Source organism: Phyllopteryx taeniolatus, chromosome 7 (assembly GCF_024500385.1).
Source record: "Phyllopteryx taeniolatus isolate TA_2022b chromosome 7, UOR_Ptae_1.2, whole genome shotgun sequence".
NCBI lineage: Eukaryota > Metazoa > Chordata > Actinopteri > Syngnathiformes > Syngnathidae > Phyllopteryx > Phyllopteryx taeniolatus.
Window position 1 is genome coordinate 4,329,794 of NC_084508.1, and position 18,935 is coordinate 4,348,728.

The window sequence follows — 18,935 nt, forward strand, 5'->3', positions numbered from 1 at the left end:
CAGGTGCTCGGCTCGCTTTCCGTATTTTCTTCAAAGCGCAACGGCGGTTCTGGTCTCTCCCCGCTCGAGCGTCTTCAAGTTTGGCCAAGTTCAGCCCGGACGGAGCCATGAGTGCCGTCGCCCTCCTGCTGCTGCCGCTGCTGTCGCTCGGCCACGCCGCCATCTTCTTCAAGGAGCAGTTCCTCGACGGAGGTGCGCCGCACACGCACGCACACGCACACGCACTCCACTGGAACAAACAAAGCAGTGCTGCATTTAGCCACAAAATAAGATTTCCACACATTTGATATTTGAGGGGCATTTATTTGAGTCCATGGAAGGATTGTGCATATGCTCCCGTCATAATTGATTTGGGATTTTTACTTCCCCTCTGCTTTTGTCTCAATTGAGTTGTACAGTTTCTTTTTGTTTTTGTTTTTTTTAAATGATCTATTTTGGTCTCAACTTTGTATTTCACAAAAACCTGACATTTGGGAATAGTCAACTCCTTTCTTAATAGTTGTTTTATTGACGTTCCCAAAAATCCATGTGTTCTCTTAATCGTATAAATATTTTGGGCTCGAGCACCCGCCCCCCCCCCCCCACCCCCAAAATTGTTTGCCGCCGCGACTTCACGCAAAATGTCAACTTCAGCAGAAAAGCGAACATCGCACTTGCGTGGACAAACGTGGAATTTGCAAACTCGCCATCTGTCGCCCTTTTTTTTAGGACCACGTTTTTAACAGCAAATTATTCAACTACCACTTTCAAATACTAACAACCTTCTTTTTTTTCCGCCCCCCCCCCCTTACAGATCATTAATAATAGTGTTTTTGATTTCGTGCACGAATATGGCATGACGTCAGTCTACAGAAATGTTTTATGCTTTCCCTAGAAAACACAAAGATGAAATTAGGACGCAATAATGTTCAGTTTTCCTTGAATAAAAGTTATTAAACAGTAAGAAAGGCCATTTTGATTGAGTAACTGTATTTTTTTTTTATAACAAATATATGCCCACTTTCGTGAAGAAAAAAACAACTGTTTTGTTTTTCAATAAAATTGTAACAAAACTGTATAAGGGTAGTCTTTTAATAAAAAAAAAAAAAAAAAAAAGTAACACAACACCTGTCAATATTGAATTGAATTTTGTATTATTTTCTCAATAAAATAAAAAAAGATACACACACACAAAGAAGGGCAACAGCTGTGTTGTTTTACTTACATTTATTTTTGCAGACAAAATAAGTAAATGTCAAATTGTATGAAATAAGTATGGTTTTTTTTAATATAAAATGGAGAGCAACTTCAGGAAGAAAACTGCATCATGTTTTTTTTGGGGGGGGGGTCGTACTTTGATAGCAACGAGGGAGGAAAGCGGAGTGCCCGGAGAAAAGCCATGCAGGCACGGGGAGAACGTGCAAAGTCCACACAGACGACATTAAAATGTCTTTTATTTTGAAAGTGTTAGCTGTGCTGAATTCCCCCTTCGAAGGATTTGAACATAACCGAAGTAAAAACATGAAATCTGGTGCGTTTGTTTTGTCAGACAGTTGGAGGAGCAGGTGGGTGGAGTCCAAGCACAGGGACGATTACGGCCAATGGGAGCTGAGCGCCGGAAAGTTCTACGGTGACGCGGAGCTCGATAAAGGTGAGTCGGGACCGCCGAAAATGCACCCAAACTTCTTCTCCCAAACTCAGTAAGTTTTTTTCAAATATATTCCCGTGAGTGTTGTTATATTATCTATCTACATGTGTTGCTCCACCGTTTGTGTTTGCTTTTAAAAGCACGACTCTCAATGCTAACATTTAGCATTTCAATGGGATTTTCCATCATACGTTAGCATTAAGCTCGCGGGCCGTTCTGAAGGCGACGATGTTCGATTGTTTTAAATGCACAGTGTCATTTTGGGGTGTCAAATTCAGCTGGGTGTGGCATTAAAGGCTTCGAGGGCTGTTTGTGCAACGACTGCTCACTCTTCTTTTTCTTGCGCGTCGCCTTTTCCGTTCAGGCTTGCAGACGAGCGAGGACGCCCACTTCTACGCGCTGTCGGCCCGCATGGAGCCGTTCAGCAACGAGGGCAAAGTCCTGGTGATCCAGTTCAGCGTCAAGCACCAACAGAAGCTGAACTGCGGCGGCGGCTACGTCAAAATCTTCCCCGCGCGACTCGACCAGAACCGCCTGAACGACCAGTCGCCTTTTTACATCATGTTCGGTCAGCAAATGACTTTAGAACCCGACCCCAAGTTGAAACCCTACTTTGAAAGGCTAAACCTGCTCCGCGACCCGAACGCTGGCTGTGAAAAGCGGAGGTTTGACCTTTGACCTGCTGCATGCGGTTTGTGTTTGCCTTTCAAGGTGCCGACATCTGCGGCTCGAAGAACAAGAAAGTTCACGTCATCCTCAACTACAAGGGCCGAGGACATCTCATCAAAAAGAACATCCGGTGCAAGGTCCGCAAACATTTCTGGCGGAATCGGACCGACCGCCTTTTACGGACGGCAAATTGCTCAAACTTTTTTTCCTCCCAAAAATTAATACTTTGTTTAATCTTAAAAAAAAAAAAAAAAAAAAAAAAAAAAAACAATAGCATTCTTTTCTGGGGGAAATTATTTCCTTTTCTCTGAAAGATTGCAACAAAATTACAACTTATCTGTAAAAAAAAAAAAAAAAAAAAAGACAATTTTTACTCACCTTTGTGGGAAAATGAGAACTTTGTTTTCTTGAAACAAAATGTCAGAAAAATTGCAACTTTCCTGGAAAAAATAATGAATGACCTTGGGTGGGGGAAAAAAAAAATCATATTTTAATTCTGTTTTAATTATTTAAATAAAACAGCACTACTATTATGAAAACAGCAACAACAAAACATTTAACAATAAAATGTTTTTTGAAAGAAGTCGCTTTTTTCCTCTGGAAAAAAAGAACATCTTAAACTTTTTTTGAAAAAAGTAAAATGTTTCTTCTCAGAACGATTACGACTTTTTCTGAGAGGAATAAAATATTTTTCTGTCCGTCTTTCTTGGACGTCTTTCTTTTAGAAAAGAATGACAGCATTTTCTCATCAAAAATGGTGACTTTTCTCCTTGACAAAATGGCAACTTGTTTTCACGAGCAGGACGACGAGCTGAGCCACGTGTACACGCTGGTGCTGCGTCCGGACCAAACGTACCAGGTGAAGATCGACAACCGGGAGGCGGCGGCGGGCTCGCTGGAGGACGACTGGGACCTGCTGCCCCCCCGGACCCTCAAAGACCCCCTGGCCAGCAAGCCCGTCGACTGGGATGACCGCGCCGCCGTCGACGACCCCGCCGACACCAAGCCTGAGGTACCGTGCCGCGTTCTGGCCCTTTCGCAGGCACGGAACCCAGAAAAATGGGTTCCGCTCCGATACTACCTCATGTGCGGGAACATCAAAATCCTGGCATCCATATAAAACATCAACAGGAGGCTAAAAAGCGTGAAAACGCCTTTTTGGTTTTTTGTTTTTTTTTATTGGTCAGTAGTCTGGAAAAGGATCTCTACAAGCTGGCCAGACAGAGGGATAGAGATGGGAAGGATGTGCAGCAGGTTAGGGTGATTAAGGTTAGAGATGGAAATATGTTGACAGGTGCCAGCAGTGTGCTCGCGAGATGGAAAGAATACTTCGAGGAGTTGATGAATGAGGAAAATGAGAGAGAAGGGAGAGTAGAAGAGGCAAGTGTGGTGGACCAGGAAGTGGCAATGATTAGTAAGGGGGAAGTTAGAAAGGCATTAAAGAGGATGAAAAATGGAAAGGCAGCGGGTCCTGATCACAGTCCTGTGGTGGTATGGAAGCATCTAGGAGAGGTGGCTGTGGAGTTTTTGATCAGCTTGTTCAATAGAATTCTAGCGGGTGAGAAGATGCCTGAGGAATGGAGGAGAAGTGTGCCGGTGCCCATTTTTAACAACCAGGGTGATGTGCAGAGCTGTAGGGACGATAGAGGAATCAAGTTGATGAGCCACACAATGAAGTCATGGGAAAGAGTAGTGGAGGCTAGACTCAGGACAGAAGTGAGTATTTGCGAGCAACGGCATGGTTTCATGCCTAGAAAGAGTACCACACATGCATTATTTGCCTTGAGGATGTTGATGGAAAAGTACAGAGAAGGTCAGAAGGAGCCACATTGTGTCTTTGTAGATCTAGAGAAAGCCTATGACAGAGTACCCAGAAAGGAACTGTGGTACTGCATGCGGAAGTCTGGAGTGGCACAGAAGTATGTTAGAATAATACAGGACATGTACGAGGGCAGCAGAGGCGGAGGTGGGACTGCATCAGGGATCAGCCCTGAGCCCCTTCCTGTTTGCAGTGGTGATGGATAGGCTGACAGATGAGGTTAGACTGGAATCACCGTGGACCGTGATGTTCGCAGATGATACTTGGGGTCAACCGCCCAGAGCAATGGTGAGTGTCGTCAGGAAGTGAAGAAACGGGTCCAAGCAGGTTGGAACGGGTGGAGGAAGGTGTCAGGTGTGTTATGTGACAGAAGAGTCTCTGCTGGGATGAAGGGCAAAGTTTAGAAGACAGTGGCGAGGCCAGCCATGATGGACGGATTAGAGACAGTGGCGCTGAAGAGACAACAGGAAGCAGAGCTGGAGGTGGCGGAAATGAAGATGTTGAGGTTCGCTCTAGGACTGAGCGGGTTGGAGAAAACCAGAAATGAGCTCATCAGAGGGACAGCCAAGGTTCGATGTTTTGGAGACAAAGTTAGAGAGAGCAGACCTGGATGGTTCGGACACGTCCAGAGGACAAATGGTGAGTATATTGGTAGAAGGATGATGAGGATGGAGCTGCCAGGCAAGAGAGCGAGAGGAAGAGCAAAGAGAAGGTTGATGGATGTCGTGAGGGAAGACATGAGGGCAGTCGGTGTTGGAGAGGAGGATGCAGGAGATAGGCTGACATGGAGAAGGATGACGCGCTGTGGCGACCCCCAATGGGACGAGCCCAAAGGAACACGACGATCCAGCAAAATTGAGACCGTAACAGAAGATCCAGCATTAAATGGCCTCTACCATTTTACACAAAACGACAGAAGTAATTGTGTCCAAATTGACACCTCAAAGTGGTAACGCAAACACTTTGAAATCCTTTCTCACCTTCCACACGTTGCCATTTTTTTTTTTCCTCCCCAAATCCTTCCAAGCCACTCGGCCTGGAGCTCGTCAAATGACGACACCCGCGCGACAGTTGATCGACAAGAATAACAAGTCAAGTTAGAACAAGTGCAAATGCTTTTCATTCTCGGAAAAACATCAGCGTTTCCTGCTCGGTCACTTACAAAATGGCTGACAGTATATTACTACTGACTGTCATTCAAAAAGTTTAGCGACTATATTTCACAATATAATACAAATTAAAATACATGTAACACAAAAAAAATGTGTTAAGGACTTGTAGCTCTTCCTAACATCATTGTGTGACAGTAAAAGCTTGAATGTCTAAATCTGATCAAACGCATCCCGTTCGTGCCAATTAGCACGTTGAAACTTGCCACATTCCTGACATTCTGCAACGACCACACCAAACGTTCAAAAATGAAGTTCGGTAAGGGAGATTCTTTTGTCATAAGCGTTCAACAGGCAAGTAACGACCCTCCCGGTCTGCTCGGCAACATCGATGTAACGTCCGCTCGAAAGGCGGGCTTCGAAATAAAAGCACACTTTGCCCGGCCCCCTGGTGGCCTATTTAGCAGTCGCGCTCAAACTGTTATTTTGCTCGACTGCTGAATGAGCCACCAGGCGGCCAAGCAGAGTGTGCTTTTATCGTGACGGTGCGACTTTTGACAGGATGCGTTGCACTGATGCTCCCCGAGTGTTGCCGAGCAGACCGGGAGGGTTATTGCCTTTGTACGCAACTTACGAAAATTCCGGGAAATGAATTTGCCGAGTCGCACGTTTTGATTGTAAAGTTTTGCCGAAAAAAAAAAAACCAACCTAAAAATCATCCCAAATCAAATCATACCAAAACCGAGGTTGCGCCGCATAAGATAATTGCGCAGGCCAAATCGGTGACGAGGTTCATACCCTGATCCCGGTTTTTACACAGAGAAGCAGTGAAAAATCCGGATTTGGCGGTGCGAAAGGGGTTTGTAGCTCCTCCTAACTTTACCGTGTGAAAATTGAAATTGTGCTTTTCCAGGACTGGGACCAGCCGGAAACCATCCCGGACCCGAAGCACCGCAAGCCGAGCGACTGGGACGAAGGCTTCGACGGCAAGTGGGCGCCTCGCACGATGATCAATCCGGACTACAAGGTACGTGCGTCCCTAGCCGGCCGGGCCGCGACCAGTCGCCGCGTCACCTCGCCTGTTGCCGCTCGCAGGGCGACTGGACGCCCAAGCAGATGGACAACCCCGACTACAAAGGCCCGTGGGTGCACCCCGAGATCGCCAACCCGGACTACGTTTACGACGCTGACATGTACAAGTTCGATGACATCGGCGTGCTGGGATTGGAACTGTGGCAGGCGAGTGCCGAAACACAGACCGCAGTCCGGAACGGACGACCGTTGTGCGCTAAGTGATGTGTCGCCCCCTTCAGGTGAAGTCCGGAACCATCTTTGACAACTTCCTCATCGCCGACGACGTCCAGGAAGCGGAAGAGTTTGCCCGGCAGACTTGGGGACTTACGCAGGTAACGAGGCCACGCGACCTATCCGTCCGTTTTCTATCGGGTTTGTCGTCTTTGGGGTGGCGAGCGAGCCGCAGCCTATCGCAGCTGAGCTCGGGCACTTGCCTCCATTGTGCAGAGGTTATGCCAACATGTTGACTTTTGCGCTCGCCAGGCAGCCGAGAAGAAGATGAAGGAGGAGCGGGACGAGCTGGAGAGGAAGGAGTGGGAGGAAGAGGAGAAGAACGGGATGCACGATGAAGATGACGGGGACCGTGAGGACGACGACGACGAGGATGATGTGTATAAGATCAAAAACACCGAACTGTAGTCGCGCACGAGGCTGGCGGTTGCGAGGAGTTGCTACTGACGCTTACAGTTTGACGATGTTTTTGGCCAAAAGTTGCGCGGGGGGGGCCCCTCCATCCCTGCTTGCACTTTTCGTTTGTTTTTGAGGTCTGCTGTGTTCCTAAAATGGCGGCCGTGGCACACTGACTGGCGTTGGCACTTTTGCTAACCACAATTGCTTTGACTGTTGGAGTTCTTGCGCAGCCAGTTTGTGTGTGTGTGTGTGTGTGTGTGTGTGTGTGTGCGCGCGCGCGCGCGTGTGCATCATTCATGAAGTCGATAAGAGATTTTGTTCTTATTTTGTCTCGTCTTGATTTTACACTTGAAAGTCCAACGTTCTTCTTCTTCGTTTTCCGCCTGCGTGTGTTTAAACGTATGACCGTTCCCCCCACTGGTCCTCGACGTTGCTTTTGGACTTCTACGAATAAACTGACACGCCTCAACAATCTGACACGAGCTTTTTTTTTTTTGGTCCTGCGGAACAGCATTTTTGTTGAGCTCATTTTTGGGTGCGGAATGCAAAACTGCTCTCAGTTTTTCCTCGATCAGGTCAAGTTGTTGAACTATAGATCCCTGATTTCTTGGGGGGGGGGAAAAAAAAAAATGCTATTCTTGTTTTCCAAAACTTTTCAAATATTGACATACAATGAAATATGAAAGAAACAATGTACATTTAACACTGTCGTGTTTTTCAAAGGATGCGGCGCCAATCCTCAGCATTCCTACTCTGCTAGCTTTCTGTATGCAGACGTCGATCGCGGCGACCGATCGGGCGCCGCACGCGCCTCTCGGGTGCCGTAGGTGAGTGCGATTGGAATCCGCTGCCAAGTCAAGTACAGCGGGAATCAGTGGGATTTTGCCGGGGAGAAAAAAAAATGGCCGTGCGAGAAACATTCTGGAATCAGCGTAGAAAGCTAACTCAACAGGATTTGTAACTAAAGCTCAGGCGCTTATGAGTTTCTTTGGAGCGCACTAAAGTGGCAGCTTGAAACCAAAATGGCCGACTTCGGGTGTCTTTTCAGACCTGGCTTCTGGAGCCTTTCGTCTATCCGTGATAGAAATGTCAACCGAATCTCACGTCGCTGAGCGAAACGGACTTTTTTTGTCACCTTCGGAGAACGCCTGCAAATGTTAACTTCAAACCACGGCGAGTATTGCTGATTTGAATCTCGAGCTTGGGCGCTTGGGAAAATTCCTGCTTGACAGATTCTACCCACGTAGAGCGTTTGTACAACAAAAAAGGTAAAGATGCTAACATGAAGTGAAAGAATATATTCGGAGCTTTACTGCAAAAGCCATGGAAACGTTGGCTCGATGTGCTCGTGTGTGTTTTTGCAATGCGACACTCTGGCGACCAGTTGAGGGCGTCGCCGCCTCTCGCCCGAAGGTAGCCGGGATGGGCTCCAGCACGGAAATGGAGGGCGCGTGCGTCTGCCTTTCGGCCGCTGGTGCTATATCGCCCCCTGCAGGCGATCCTGCTTCTTTCTTCTCTTTTCGGAATAAATCCTGAAAATGAAGTCGAGCTTGCTTCTTTTCTTCTTCATTTGTTGTCCTTTTTCTCTTGCACTCGAAGTTTCATCCCTCGCACGTTTCTTCATCTTAGGATATTTGGTGTTTACAGCTCTTGTGTCTTCTCTGTGCGCAATATTAATCTTACAATTGTTGAGGCTAACATTCACTAACATTGTATTCTTGATGCATGTTTGTTTAATGAAGTAAAAGTTGGATGAAATCATTTTTTAGAAGTCTCTAGCGTGCAACTGTCGAGCGTCTTTGTGTAGTCTGTAAACTTCGTCAGTGGTCAGTCGCTTGAAATATTGCAGTTGGAAGGATTGTGGGTCGCTGGCATGGAGGCACCTTCCCGAAGCATTTTAGGAATTCATCTCGCTCGGAAAGGATAGAAAAGGAAAGTTGGATTTTGGAGACTCTTTTGTGGGTCAACTCATGACAGACATGTCCACCAAATTTCACGTTGCTAAGTCGAACTGGCTGAATTTCTGAACATCTTGGGGTTATTAAAGTTTCGGAGTGTGACGGGTCATGAAACTTTGCTGCCATGTTCCGCCAGCACAGCGTGACGACATGCGTTTCAGGTCGGAGTGGCCATCAGCTCTCGCTGGGTTCTCTTACTTCCCACCGTCCGTGAAGCCACCGTGTTCCTGCCATTCTACCCCGCGGCCTGCTAGAGGGCGCCCTTGTGCCCCGGCCGGCTTCCATTGAGTCAGACCGCTGAGTCACTCACAGAGTCCACTTGTGCGCTTAAAACTCCGACTCTTCAGTAGTCGAGAAAGACGAACACAGAGCGAATGTGAAGTGTGAAAGGAGTTTGTTTGTTCCCCCCTCCTCTCTCGTGTGTATTTCGAGCTCGAGCGGCTGGCAGGATGCTGACGGTGACGCTGAGGACGCTCCAGCAGCAGACGTTTAAAATCCACATCGACGCCGAGGAGACGGTGAGTGAAAGTTGCTCGAGGAAGTAAACACGACGACGGCGGTGGCGGCGGCGGCGGCCGGGACCGAACCGGAACCCCACCGGACCCGCGGGCTAGCTTGTAGCATATGGTTGTGGTAGCCTAGCCTAGCCTAGCCGCGGCGTAATTCTGGTTAACTGGGGCTTAAAAGCTCTTTAGGTGTCGTTTTTTTGTTTTGTTTTTTTGAGTGGGGGATAATTCAAGGTTTGTGAGGGGAGGGGACACCAGTCGACGTGTTTGGGGGACCTCAAGTCACCTGCGCTCTGACTCGTAGCCTCGAGTCAAGCTAACCCAAGTCACAGCGGTGCATGCGTCGATTTCCTTCAAAATAAAAATGCTTCGCGTTCTAATTCGCACTACGCTTTGTTTCTTCGATTCCTTAAGGGCAAATGTATATTATGAATATTATAGTATCACAGTACAACGTTCGTAACAGTTTTGCTGTACAGTTTAAAATAATAGCACTCAGAACGAGTCGGGTGCTGTTGTAGTTTGAAAAACGCCGAACGAAAGTGTTGCTGCGGATGAAGATTTACGCTTCTCGATGTCAGTCAATGACTGTGCAAGATTCCTCATTGTTTGTGCATCCAAAGCCTTTCATATTTGCATTTTAAACCATATTTGACGTCCCTTAACTGCACTAATGTGTATGTTACACTCATGGTAACACAACAGAAGTTATTTTAGCCCGAAAGGCTTTAAACAAATCCACGGAGAGAAGACACTAGACGCAACTGCTTGCATCTACGGAAAGATGAGCTGCTGAAAACAACGAAGCAACACATGGAAAAGGGTAGAACTCGGAACAAATAAAATAAATGCCACTAAAAAAATAAAAACAAAGTCATTCCACCCATTCCTAAATCCCACTGAGCTATAAATAGCACAGCGATGGCTGTCGTAATATGAATTCTTAAAATAGTTTCACAGGGAAGAAAAAGCAAACGGAAGAACATTTAGCATGTCAACAGTTATGTTGAATGAGCTTCATAACGGGAACATATGAAAAATGTACTTTACTACATGTTTTTGTACAATAGAAAAATCATCTGGAGCGGTTCACAATTAACATCACAAAAACATATATAAAAATGTAAATAGAACATCATGCTCACCAGAAAAACGGATTATTAAATGTTTTAACGTGTGCAGATCAGTACCAACATGTTTTGCTAGACCTTGGCTGTAACAATTTTTGCTCTGACAAACCAATCAGAGGACAGGAAAAAAAAAAAAAAAGCGCTCTGGCCCTGTGCGGGTGAATTTCAAATGTGACTGGTTCAAGAAATGTGTCCTTGCTAATACTGTATAGTTCAAGTTACACATGCCAGCGGCACATCTGATTGTAAAGGTCCTGGGCAGATTACATTAGCACGGCAACTCATGGGGGGCTCAAATGTGATTGGACAAACAAAGTAAATAAATAAATAAATGGTTTTGAATATCTACATATGCCTGGTGGAAGCAGTTCAGCCAAGAGAAATGTGACCAAATGAACAGGATAGGGAATAAATGAATACAATTTCATGAAACAAATATTCCAATTTAGCAATTTAATAATGTAATAACAATGTTTGGCTGAGTTGCCTACATGGGGCTTGCGTGTGTTTTTGTTTGGACATGAAATGCACCACACTGCTACACTACTTGACCAGAGATGCAAAATAAGCCACCACGGGGCCCAAGAAAGTGCGGTGCAACTCTTATTATACTGTATGCTTTTATTTTGAAGGTTTGACTTTTGCCAACATTGCCAGTGCTGACTGGGAGGCTTGTTATTGCCTTTATTGTGCATAAACGCTCGCCTTGCCGTCTATTGAACCCTTGATACTTACAGACTTACCAAATGCCTCGGATGAACACGCATCGATTCCAGGAAATGAATGGCCGTCGCTATCAGTTTTTTTTTCTTTTTTCTTTTTCTTTTTCTTTTTTTCTCCGAAAACCAAGCGGATGTTCGAAAACGGACAAAATTTAGATGGAAAAAAATTGCGTGTTCGGTGTGGAAGCAAAAAAGCCCGCCAAAGATGGAGGAGTGGACTGCTAAATGAGATCCAGCCCACTGGTTGCCATGGTAACGAAAGCTGTAGCAATATGTGCGCAGTATTTGATCCTTGGGGTTCTTTGACAAAACCGTGCCACAGATCTGTTATAAGAGTGACACCTGGGAACTCTTTCCGATTGACAGAAAAAAAACTGAATTTCTCATTTCACAGATCAAATGGATTAAAAGAACACGCAGCCATATGCCATCTCAAGCATTGTGTTGAATGATCTTCATTTCCAGCTTGAAAGTTGTTCTTTTGTGTTTGTCAGGTGAAAGTGTTGAAGGAGAGAATCGCGGAGGAGCGAGGAAAAGATGCGTTTCCCGTCGCGGGACAAAAGCTCATCTACGCAGGTGATGGACGCCGCTCGTCAAAATGGGGGGAAAAAAAAAAAAAAAAAGTGTTCCGCTGCTCACGTAACTTCTCCTCGGTGGCAGGGAAAATCCTGAACGATGACACGGCGCTGAAAGAATACAACATCAGCGAGAAGAACTTTGTGGTGGTCATGGTCACCAAGGTCAAAAGGGCTTTTTTGGCTGCTTTTTGTATATATATGAAATATGTTTTAATCGCCAGGGGACAAAGTACAGCCAAGTACGGGCTGCTCCATTTCAATAAGCCGTCCTGTCATATTTGGTGCACTAATTTCGATTTTCTTTTATATTTAAAAAAAAAAAAAAAAGTTATTTTTTTTTCCCTCCCCGAAAATTGGTCAGTTAAAATGCATGTCTTATTTTTTTCATTAAGTTACATCAATAAACAGTAGTTTACATTTTATTTTTTATTTCTTTCCTGAAATTGGCCAGTTGCAATGTATTGATTATTATTTTTTATTATTACTGATGCTCTACTAAATAATAATCAAATAAACAATTTTACGTTATTTTTTTAGTTTTATTGTATTAAAGGAACTGAAAGAACATATTTTAAAAAATTGAAAGAATTTCTTTGTTTTACTCTATAAAAACTTTTATATATTTTACATCATTTTAATATTTAAAGAGGTGACTTATTAAATAATTGGTTAATTATACTTAAATTCTTAAGATAATTTAAAAAGTTCAATTATTTTTTTACTAAAGCTATTTTACATGCACTTTATAAGATTACAAACAATGTTTAATTATTTGTAATTTGTTAGTTATAATTAAATTATAAATAATAAAATTAAAATGAATTTGTCATTTACATACATATTTACATTATTTAAACTGTAATTAAATGGCTGATTGATTCTAATGAAATTAGAATACAATTTTTAAAATAATTAATACATTCTTAATTTATGGTTAAAATAATACAGTTGTACATATTTTCTATACACGTTAGCATTTTAAATGTTTTTAACCTATTTTATCAAATAATTGGTTAGTTGAATTAACTAGGAATGGCAGAATAATAAGCAATTTTCCATTGTCGCCATAACAAAAACCGCTGCATGAGACTGACCCACGCCCCCAAAGCCGAGTGATTTGAAGCAGAGTGTGTTATCATTCTTTTTCCTTTGTGGATTTTAACAAAAAGTCACAAATGTTATTAAAAAAAAAATTAATTTGTGGGAAAAAAATGAACAATATGTCTCCTTCAAATAAAGGGAGGGACAAATGTAATTGTCATCGTTTTTTTTTTTTTTCCAAACATTGACATTCGCTTCTCTTTGTTTGTAGCCCAAAACAGCCCCCGCCCCTCAAAGCTCCCCAAAGTCGTCCCACCAATCAGCGCCGCCCCTCTCTTCCTCCTCAACGACAGAGCCGTCCTCATCATCTTCATCCTCCTCGGTGCGCGTCCCGACAGAAGAAGCCCCCGCCGGCACGCAGTCGTCGGAAGCGCCGCCCCCGCCGCCCGCCCCGGAGAACACCCCCACCACTTCTCCCGAAGACGCGTCTCCGCCGTCGGCCGCCGCCAAAGACCCCGCCGCCGCCCCTTCGACAGTCACGGCGGACCCGGACAAGGCCGAAGACACGCCGACGGAGGAAGCGGGAAGTCGAGCGTCCGTCCATTCGTCAGCTTCGAGGTGAGACCCGGAAGCGTGAGCCTTTTTTTTTTAATTTATTTTTAATTTTTTATTTTTTTTTAAAAGAAAATAAATGTAATGGGTAACATTACTTTGCGGAAACACAAAAGTTCTCGACTACGAGGCACAGTGTGCTTGCTTCAAGCTGTTTATTTGTCAAGCCCAGTTGACTATAAAACTGACAAACGAAACAAGACAATTCAACATTTTATATTTCAACGGCGAAATGTTCAACCAAACCATGTCATTTTGTCTAACGAAAGTCTGTCCGTAGCTAAATGCTGACCTAGAATGAGAAATGCCATAGATGGGCTAATGGGAATGAGCATAACTGTTTCAATACATCTAAATCTTCCAAGGATTTAAACGAACATGGAGCAGCAACACGTGCAAAGAGCGCATACAACATTAATCTCAGGCATCGATTCTCGCTGCTCCGTGGGATAGAACACCTGCTGCTGAAGCTTTGTTGGGGGCCTTCTCTGCCTCCTCTTCTTGCTCTTAACTCCTTCACTGCCAGCCATTTTCAAAGCTATCTTCAGCCGTTTTCGAGCATTTTGATTGGTTTGTCGAGATCCTCCCAATAACGTCGTTTTTACATGGCGTTCGCCGTTCGCCCCGTCAACTGCGTTGCGTCATCTTTTGTCACCATCGCGACACATATTCTGTTTATATCGTACAAATACGCACTCTGTCAGCGTGTGAGATGCCTCAACTTCCAGTGAACGAGTGACACGGGAAACGTACTCGACCGCTATATAGCACGGTGGCTATTAAACGGTTAAATCCGCTGCATGTTGTGGCAAAATGCAGTACCGCACTGAAGTCTCGCAACTCTCAATTCAGACGGGACTTTATCACGTAGCTAAAAAGCCACGGAAGTGTACGTTTGTAGTATTTGCCAGTTAAATAAATGGCACTGCCGCTCGATGAATTTGTTTGTTTGCGTTTGTCAGCCTGGCGGACGAGCTCGGCCTGCTGGAGGAGGCGGCGTCCATTCTCGGTAAGTTGCCGACCGATCCGTAAAGTGCACGCCAAACAAAAAACCCCGTGTTGACTCTTCGCGGTTGTGGTTGTGGTTGTGGCAGTGACGGGCCAGGCCTACGAGAACCTGGTGTCGGAGATCATGTCCATGGGCTACGAACGCGAGGCCGTGGTCTCGGCGCTGCGGGCCAGCTACAACAACCCGGACCGCGCCGTCGAGTATTTGCTCACCGTGAGCGCTTCCTACTTTTCGTTATGAAATAATCAGGACCTCTTATTAATGAACAGTTTTAGAAAAGGTAAATATTTGTTAATATGTCAACATAAAATATGGAAGATATACTATTTTAAATTATACAATATATATTTGTTACAACCAATATATTTTGTATTTAAAAATAATACAATTATTTGTTTTTTTTATTTGTTTGAATTTAATTACAAGTATGTATAATTGATGAATGATAATTATGTTATGTTATTTTAGGCAATACAATAATCAAATCTCATCACAGATGTGCAGGTGTATATGTAAAATGGATCATTTAAAAGAAATTATATAAATGTAATATTTTTTTAAATGGCTCATGATGGTTTAAAATAAAAAATAGAGGGCTATATTGGTAGTATTTATAAAAAAAAAAAAAAGAAAAGAAAAAAAATATTTTATTTTACAATTACATTACATTAAAATAATTCAATTGTTTAATATAATTGTATAGTTGATTTTAATTATAATTGAAATAAACCTAGATTTTAAGAGTTGAAATGTAAAATTAAAATATCAATATACATTTTAATATACTGTAATAAAATAATTCATTTTATGTAAAATATTCTCATTTTATTCATGTATGTGTGTTTCTTTAGCAATTATGTCTTAATAAAAACATTACAATATATTTTAATCACGCAATTGTAGGAAGAAACCCGCAAAATGATTGGAACAAATATCCTTGGACTTTGCCCACCCACGGGTGTATGCCACGTTTGTATGCCACAGGGTCTCCCCGCCACTGAGGCCGGCGACGCGCCGGCTCTTCGGGACGCTCCGTCGGACCCCGCGGCCGCCCTGGTCCCCGCGGCCACCCTGGCCCCCGCTACGCAGACGCCGCCGGCGGCGGACGCCGAACGTATGTGCAAAAACACAACGCGTGGCCTTTTTTCGGTGTGCTGATTTTGTGCGTTGCTGTCCGATGGCAAAAGACACATGTAGCGGTGCTCGAACGGTCGTCTGTGTTTACCGGGCGTTCCATCCAAGCGGCGACGACACGAGCTGGCGCTCGCAGATACGTTTGGCGATCTTCAGCTGAGCTGTTGTTCCGGATTCCACTGGTTTTGATTCCCCATTTAGTCCTAGCTTGGCAAAACGATCACGAGCCGAAGCGGACGCGGGCACCGCCGTGTACGCCGTCGATTCTCTCCCGCTCACTGTCGATCGCCAGTCTAACGTGGCTGCTGTTACGTTTGGGATTGGATGAGCAAGCAGCCTTCTGTCTTCCGCCATGGAAGTTTGGTTGAGCGGACAACTTCCTGCCAACCGTAACCGTTTGTTGTCTCAAAGAAATTAGTGAAATGAATTCAACAAATATCATCAATACTTTGGACCAGTGATTCTCAACTGGTGGGTCGGGACCCAAAGGTGGGTCGCTGATAGGTACTAAAGCAACAACACTTTATTTCTATTGATCTCTGCCAGTGTTCACATTTTCAAATGATCACTTATACCACATTCCTAGAAAATCACAATGTCCCATCACCGGTGAGCAATTTTTAGAAGAGGCCCGCGGGCTCCCCAAGTGGTCCTCGGGGGCTGCCCGGTGCCCTTGAGCACCATGTCGGTGACTTCTTCTTTCGACATGAAAATTTAAAAACAAAATATTTGTGGGACTTGTTTTGCTACGTTACAGAAATTCTCGAAGACTTGAGTTTTGCCGCAAATAACGCAGGATCTGTTCCCAAAAAGAATCAGCGAATTTGTGAATGCCGAACCGCGACTATGTTGGCACGGATTAATGGCATTTTCAATTCTTTTCAATGGGGAAACATTGATTTGATATACAAGTTCAAAGAATTACTTACACGCTTGTTCAGGGAAATGAATTCAGCTCTTAAGTCAAGGTGCCAGTCTGCTACTTATTTGCCATAGCTTTGGCGCCATCTTGAGTGTTTCGGAGAGGACGCCAAAAACACAATTAGGTGAATAGCCAAGTGCAAATAGGCGGGGCTGACTGTAATTGAAGACAGTTGTGGGGTTCTTCTCCCGTCAGGCCTGTCGTCGTCGGGCGGCGGCGGCGGCGGGGGCGGCGGCTCGCCGTCCACGCGGAACCCGCTTGAGTTCCTGAGGAACCAGCCTCAGTTCCAGCAGATGCGTCAGATCATCCAGCAGAACCCGGCCCTGCTGCCCGCGCTGCTGCAGCAGCTGGGCCGCGACAACCCGCAGCTTCTGCAGGTCGGAACCCCGAACGCCCGCCGACACCCGAACGCGGGCGGCCGCTTGGTCTTACGCCTCGCCTCGTCTTTTGTTGCCGTGCAGCAAATCACGCAGCACCAGGAGAGATTTGTCCAGATGCTCAACGAGCCTCAGGGCAGCGGAGGCGGCGGAGGGGGCGAGGGTGCCGCCGAGCCGCGGGCGTCGTCCCGTGCCAACTACATCCAGGTCACGCCGCAGGAGAAGGAGGCCATCGAGAGGGTCAGTAAAGAAGCTTTGCTGAAACACACATCAAATGTCAAGCCACTAATTCGCTATTTGCTCACAAAGAAGCTACATTAAACCACAAAAACATTACATTTGTCTTATTTTGCCATTTATATGAAAGATATTTTGCTTAAACAGGATGTTTTTCATGTAAATGTAATATTGTTCAACTTTAACACTATTTGGTCACAGAAAGCTTCATGAAAAATGTTCTATTGCCTAGCCAGGCGGTTCTCAGTCTGCTACGCGAATTGTATTCAACTCGGCGATTCTTTCAAAGTGGCAACATTTCAAACATGAAATACAATCATACATTTTGGAATGAAGCTACGAGGGTCACCTCGTGAGAGAGGAAAAAAGAGCAGAGACGTGATTTCAAATCGTCATAATGACATTTCAAGTGGACAGGACGCGATGTAAAGTATTCGTGATGAGACATCAAGCCGAAAAACCCGTTTGTGTCCGGCTGCATTTTCAATAAACATCAGAATAAAAAAAAAATACCGTCCTGTCGACTTTAAATGTTGTCATGACGACTTTAAATCATGTCAATTTTTTTTTTTTTTTTACTTTTCAAGTACCTTCTTAACTTCTCAAGTACGGTACATTGTTTTAAGTAGTGTTCAGTTGTATTTACCTTGGGTACAGGAAATGTGCTCTTAGGACTCAAATCTGAGCCGCTGTATTTTTTGGACTATTTTTAACGTTGGCCGTTCTGATGGTACTTCATATTTTTTGAAGTGGTACTTGATGCCAAAAGTTTGAGAACCACTCAACAATAAAACCAAATATGATATTAAGCCTTAAAATGGCTCTTTTTTTTTTTTTTTTTTTTGCTCTGCTTGATGAGTCTAGTTTACCATGTAAATCCAATATGTCATGAAAAGCCAACATTGGACTATGAAAATGTGGTTTTGCCACTAAAAAAACTATAAAAGCCTACATTAGGTCAATGATTTTCTCATTGAAAAAAATAAATACATTATTGCTTAAACAGGAAAGTTTGCCTTTTAAAATGCCTTTTTAAAATACATCAGGCAATGAAGATATGATATTTTTCCGTGACCGACGTCGACGCGTCGTCATTTTCTGCCCGAAATCTTTAGTCCGCGTGTTGCGTAAGCATGTAAGTCAGCGTGCGTACGTGTGCTTGTGTTTCAGTTAAAAGCGCTGGGCTTCCCCGAGGGTTTGGTCATTCAGGCGTACTTCGCCTGCGAGAAGAACGAGAACTTGGCCGCCAACTTCCTGCTGCAGCAAGCCTGGGATGACGAGTAGTTCATTTTTTTTTTTTTTTTTTGGTTTGGTTTGGTTTTGTTACCCCCAGTCGTATGTCGAAAGCGCTGTCTCCTTCACACGCCACCAGCCTTTGGTTGTTTTTTGTGTGCGCAGGAGCAGCATTGCGATTGATTGATTGATTGATTGATTGCAAATCTTGAATAAATGTCACCATTCATAGTTTTTTTTTTTTCCCAAGCTCTTTTGTCATCCACAATCACACCTGATGGACGTCGTCGTTAGTTCCGATGTTTGGATGAAGCCGAAACAAATGTTTAATTTTTTTTGGGGGGGGCCAACATAAAAATACAAATCTTTTGTGAAAACGTCACTAAAATGAAAGACACTACCTGGACTTTCTTGTTTAGTCCACAAATACGAGCTTGATATTATTCTGCACTTTACAAACATGATATTAGGGCCACTAGCAAAAGAAAACATATATTATCCACCCTTTTGAGGAAAAAAGGTCGGAATCTTAAGAGAATAGTTTTTTT

The 18,935-nt window shown here is 44.2% G+C and overlaps 2 protein-coding genes across 4 annotated transcripts; both read left to right on the plus strand.

Annotated features, from left to right (window-relative positions):
* The first annotated feature begins 13 nt into the window (after positions 1 to 13).
* Positions 14 to 7,405, plus strand: LOC133481000 (calreticulin-like). 2 transcript variants are annotated; one of them, XM_061779839.1, is made up of 9 exons: positions 14 to 192; positions 1,529 to 1,630; positions 1,992 to 2,195; positions 2,339 to 2,433; positions 3,099 to 3,308; positions 6,138 to 6,251; positions 6,320 to 6,463; positions 6,538 to 6,630; positions 6,786 to 6,939. In XM_061779839.1, the coding sequence occupies exons 1-9, from the start codon at positions 108 to 110 to the stop codon at positions 6,798 to 6,800; spliced, it is 1,062 nt and encodes a 353-aa protein (XP_061635823.1). In that variant the 5' UTR covers positions 14 to 107; the 3' UTR covers positions 6,801 to 6,939. The 2 variants fall into 2 exon arrangements, with proteins under 2 accessions (XP_061635823.1, XP_061635822.1); XM_061779838.1 differs by having other exon boundaries at positions 15 to 192; positions 6,782 to 7,405.
* On the plus strand, positions 7,362 to 18,621 carry LOC133480999 (UV excision repair protein RAD23 homolog B-like). Of its 2 annotated transcripts, XM_061779835.1 has the most exons (12): positions 7,362 to 7,503; positions 7,652 to 7,755; positions 7,977 to 9,404; positions 11,739 to 11,820; positions 11,905 to 11,984; positions 13,135 to 13,481; positions 14,438 to 14,484; positions 14,570 to 14,697; positions 15,469 to 15,598; positions 16,736 to 16,917; positions 17,002 to 17,157; positions 18,325 to 18,621. In XM_061779835.1, the coding sequence occupies exons 3-12, from the start codon at positions 9,336 to 9,338 to the stop codon at positions 18,436 to 18,438; spliced, it is 1,335 nt and encodes a 444-aa protein (XP_061635819.1). In that variant the 5' UTR covers positions 7,362 to 7,503; positions 7,652 to 7,755; positions 7,977 to 9,335; the 3' UTR covers positions 18,439 to 18,621. The 2 variants fall into 2 exon arrangements, with proteins under 2 accessions (XP_061635819.1, XP_061635820.1); XM_061779836.1 differs by lacking the exons at positions 7,362 to 7,503; positions 11,905 to 11,984 and having other exon boundaries at positions 7,542 to 9,404.
* Positions 18,622 to 18,935: the final 314 nt, after the last annotated feature.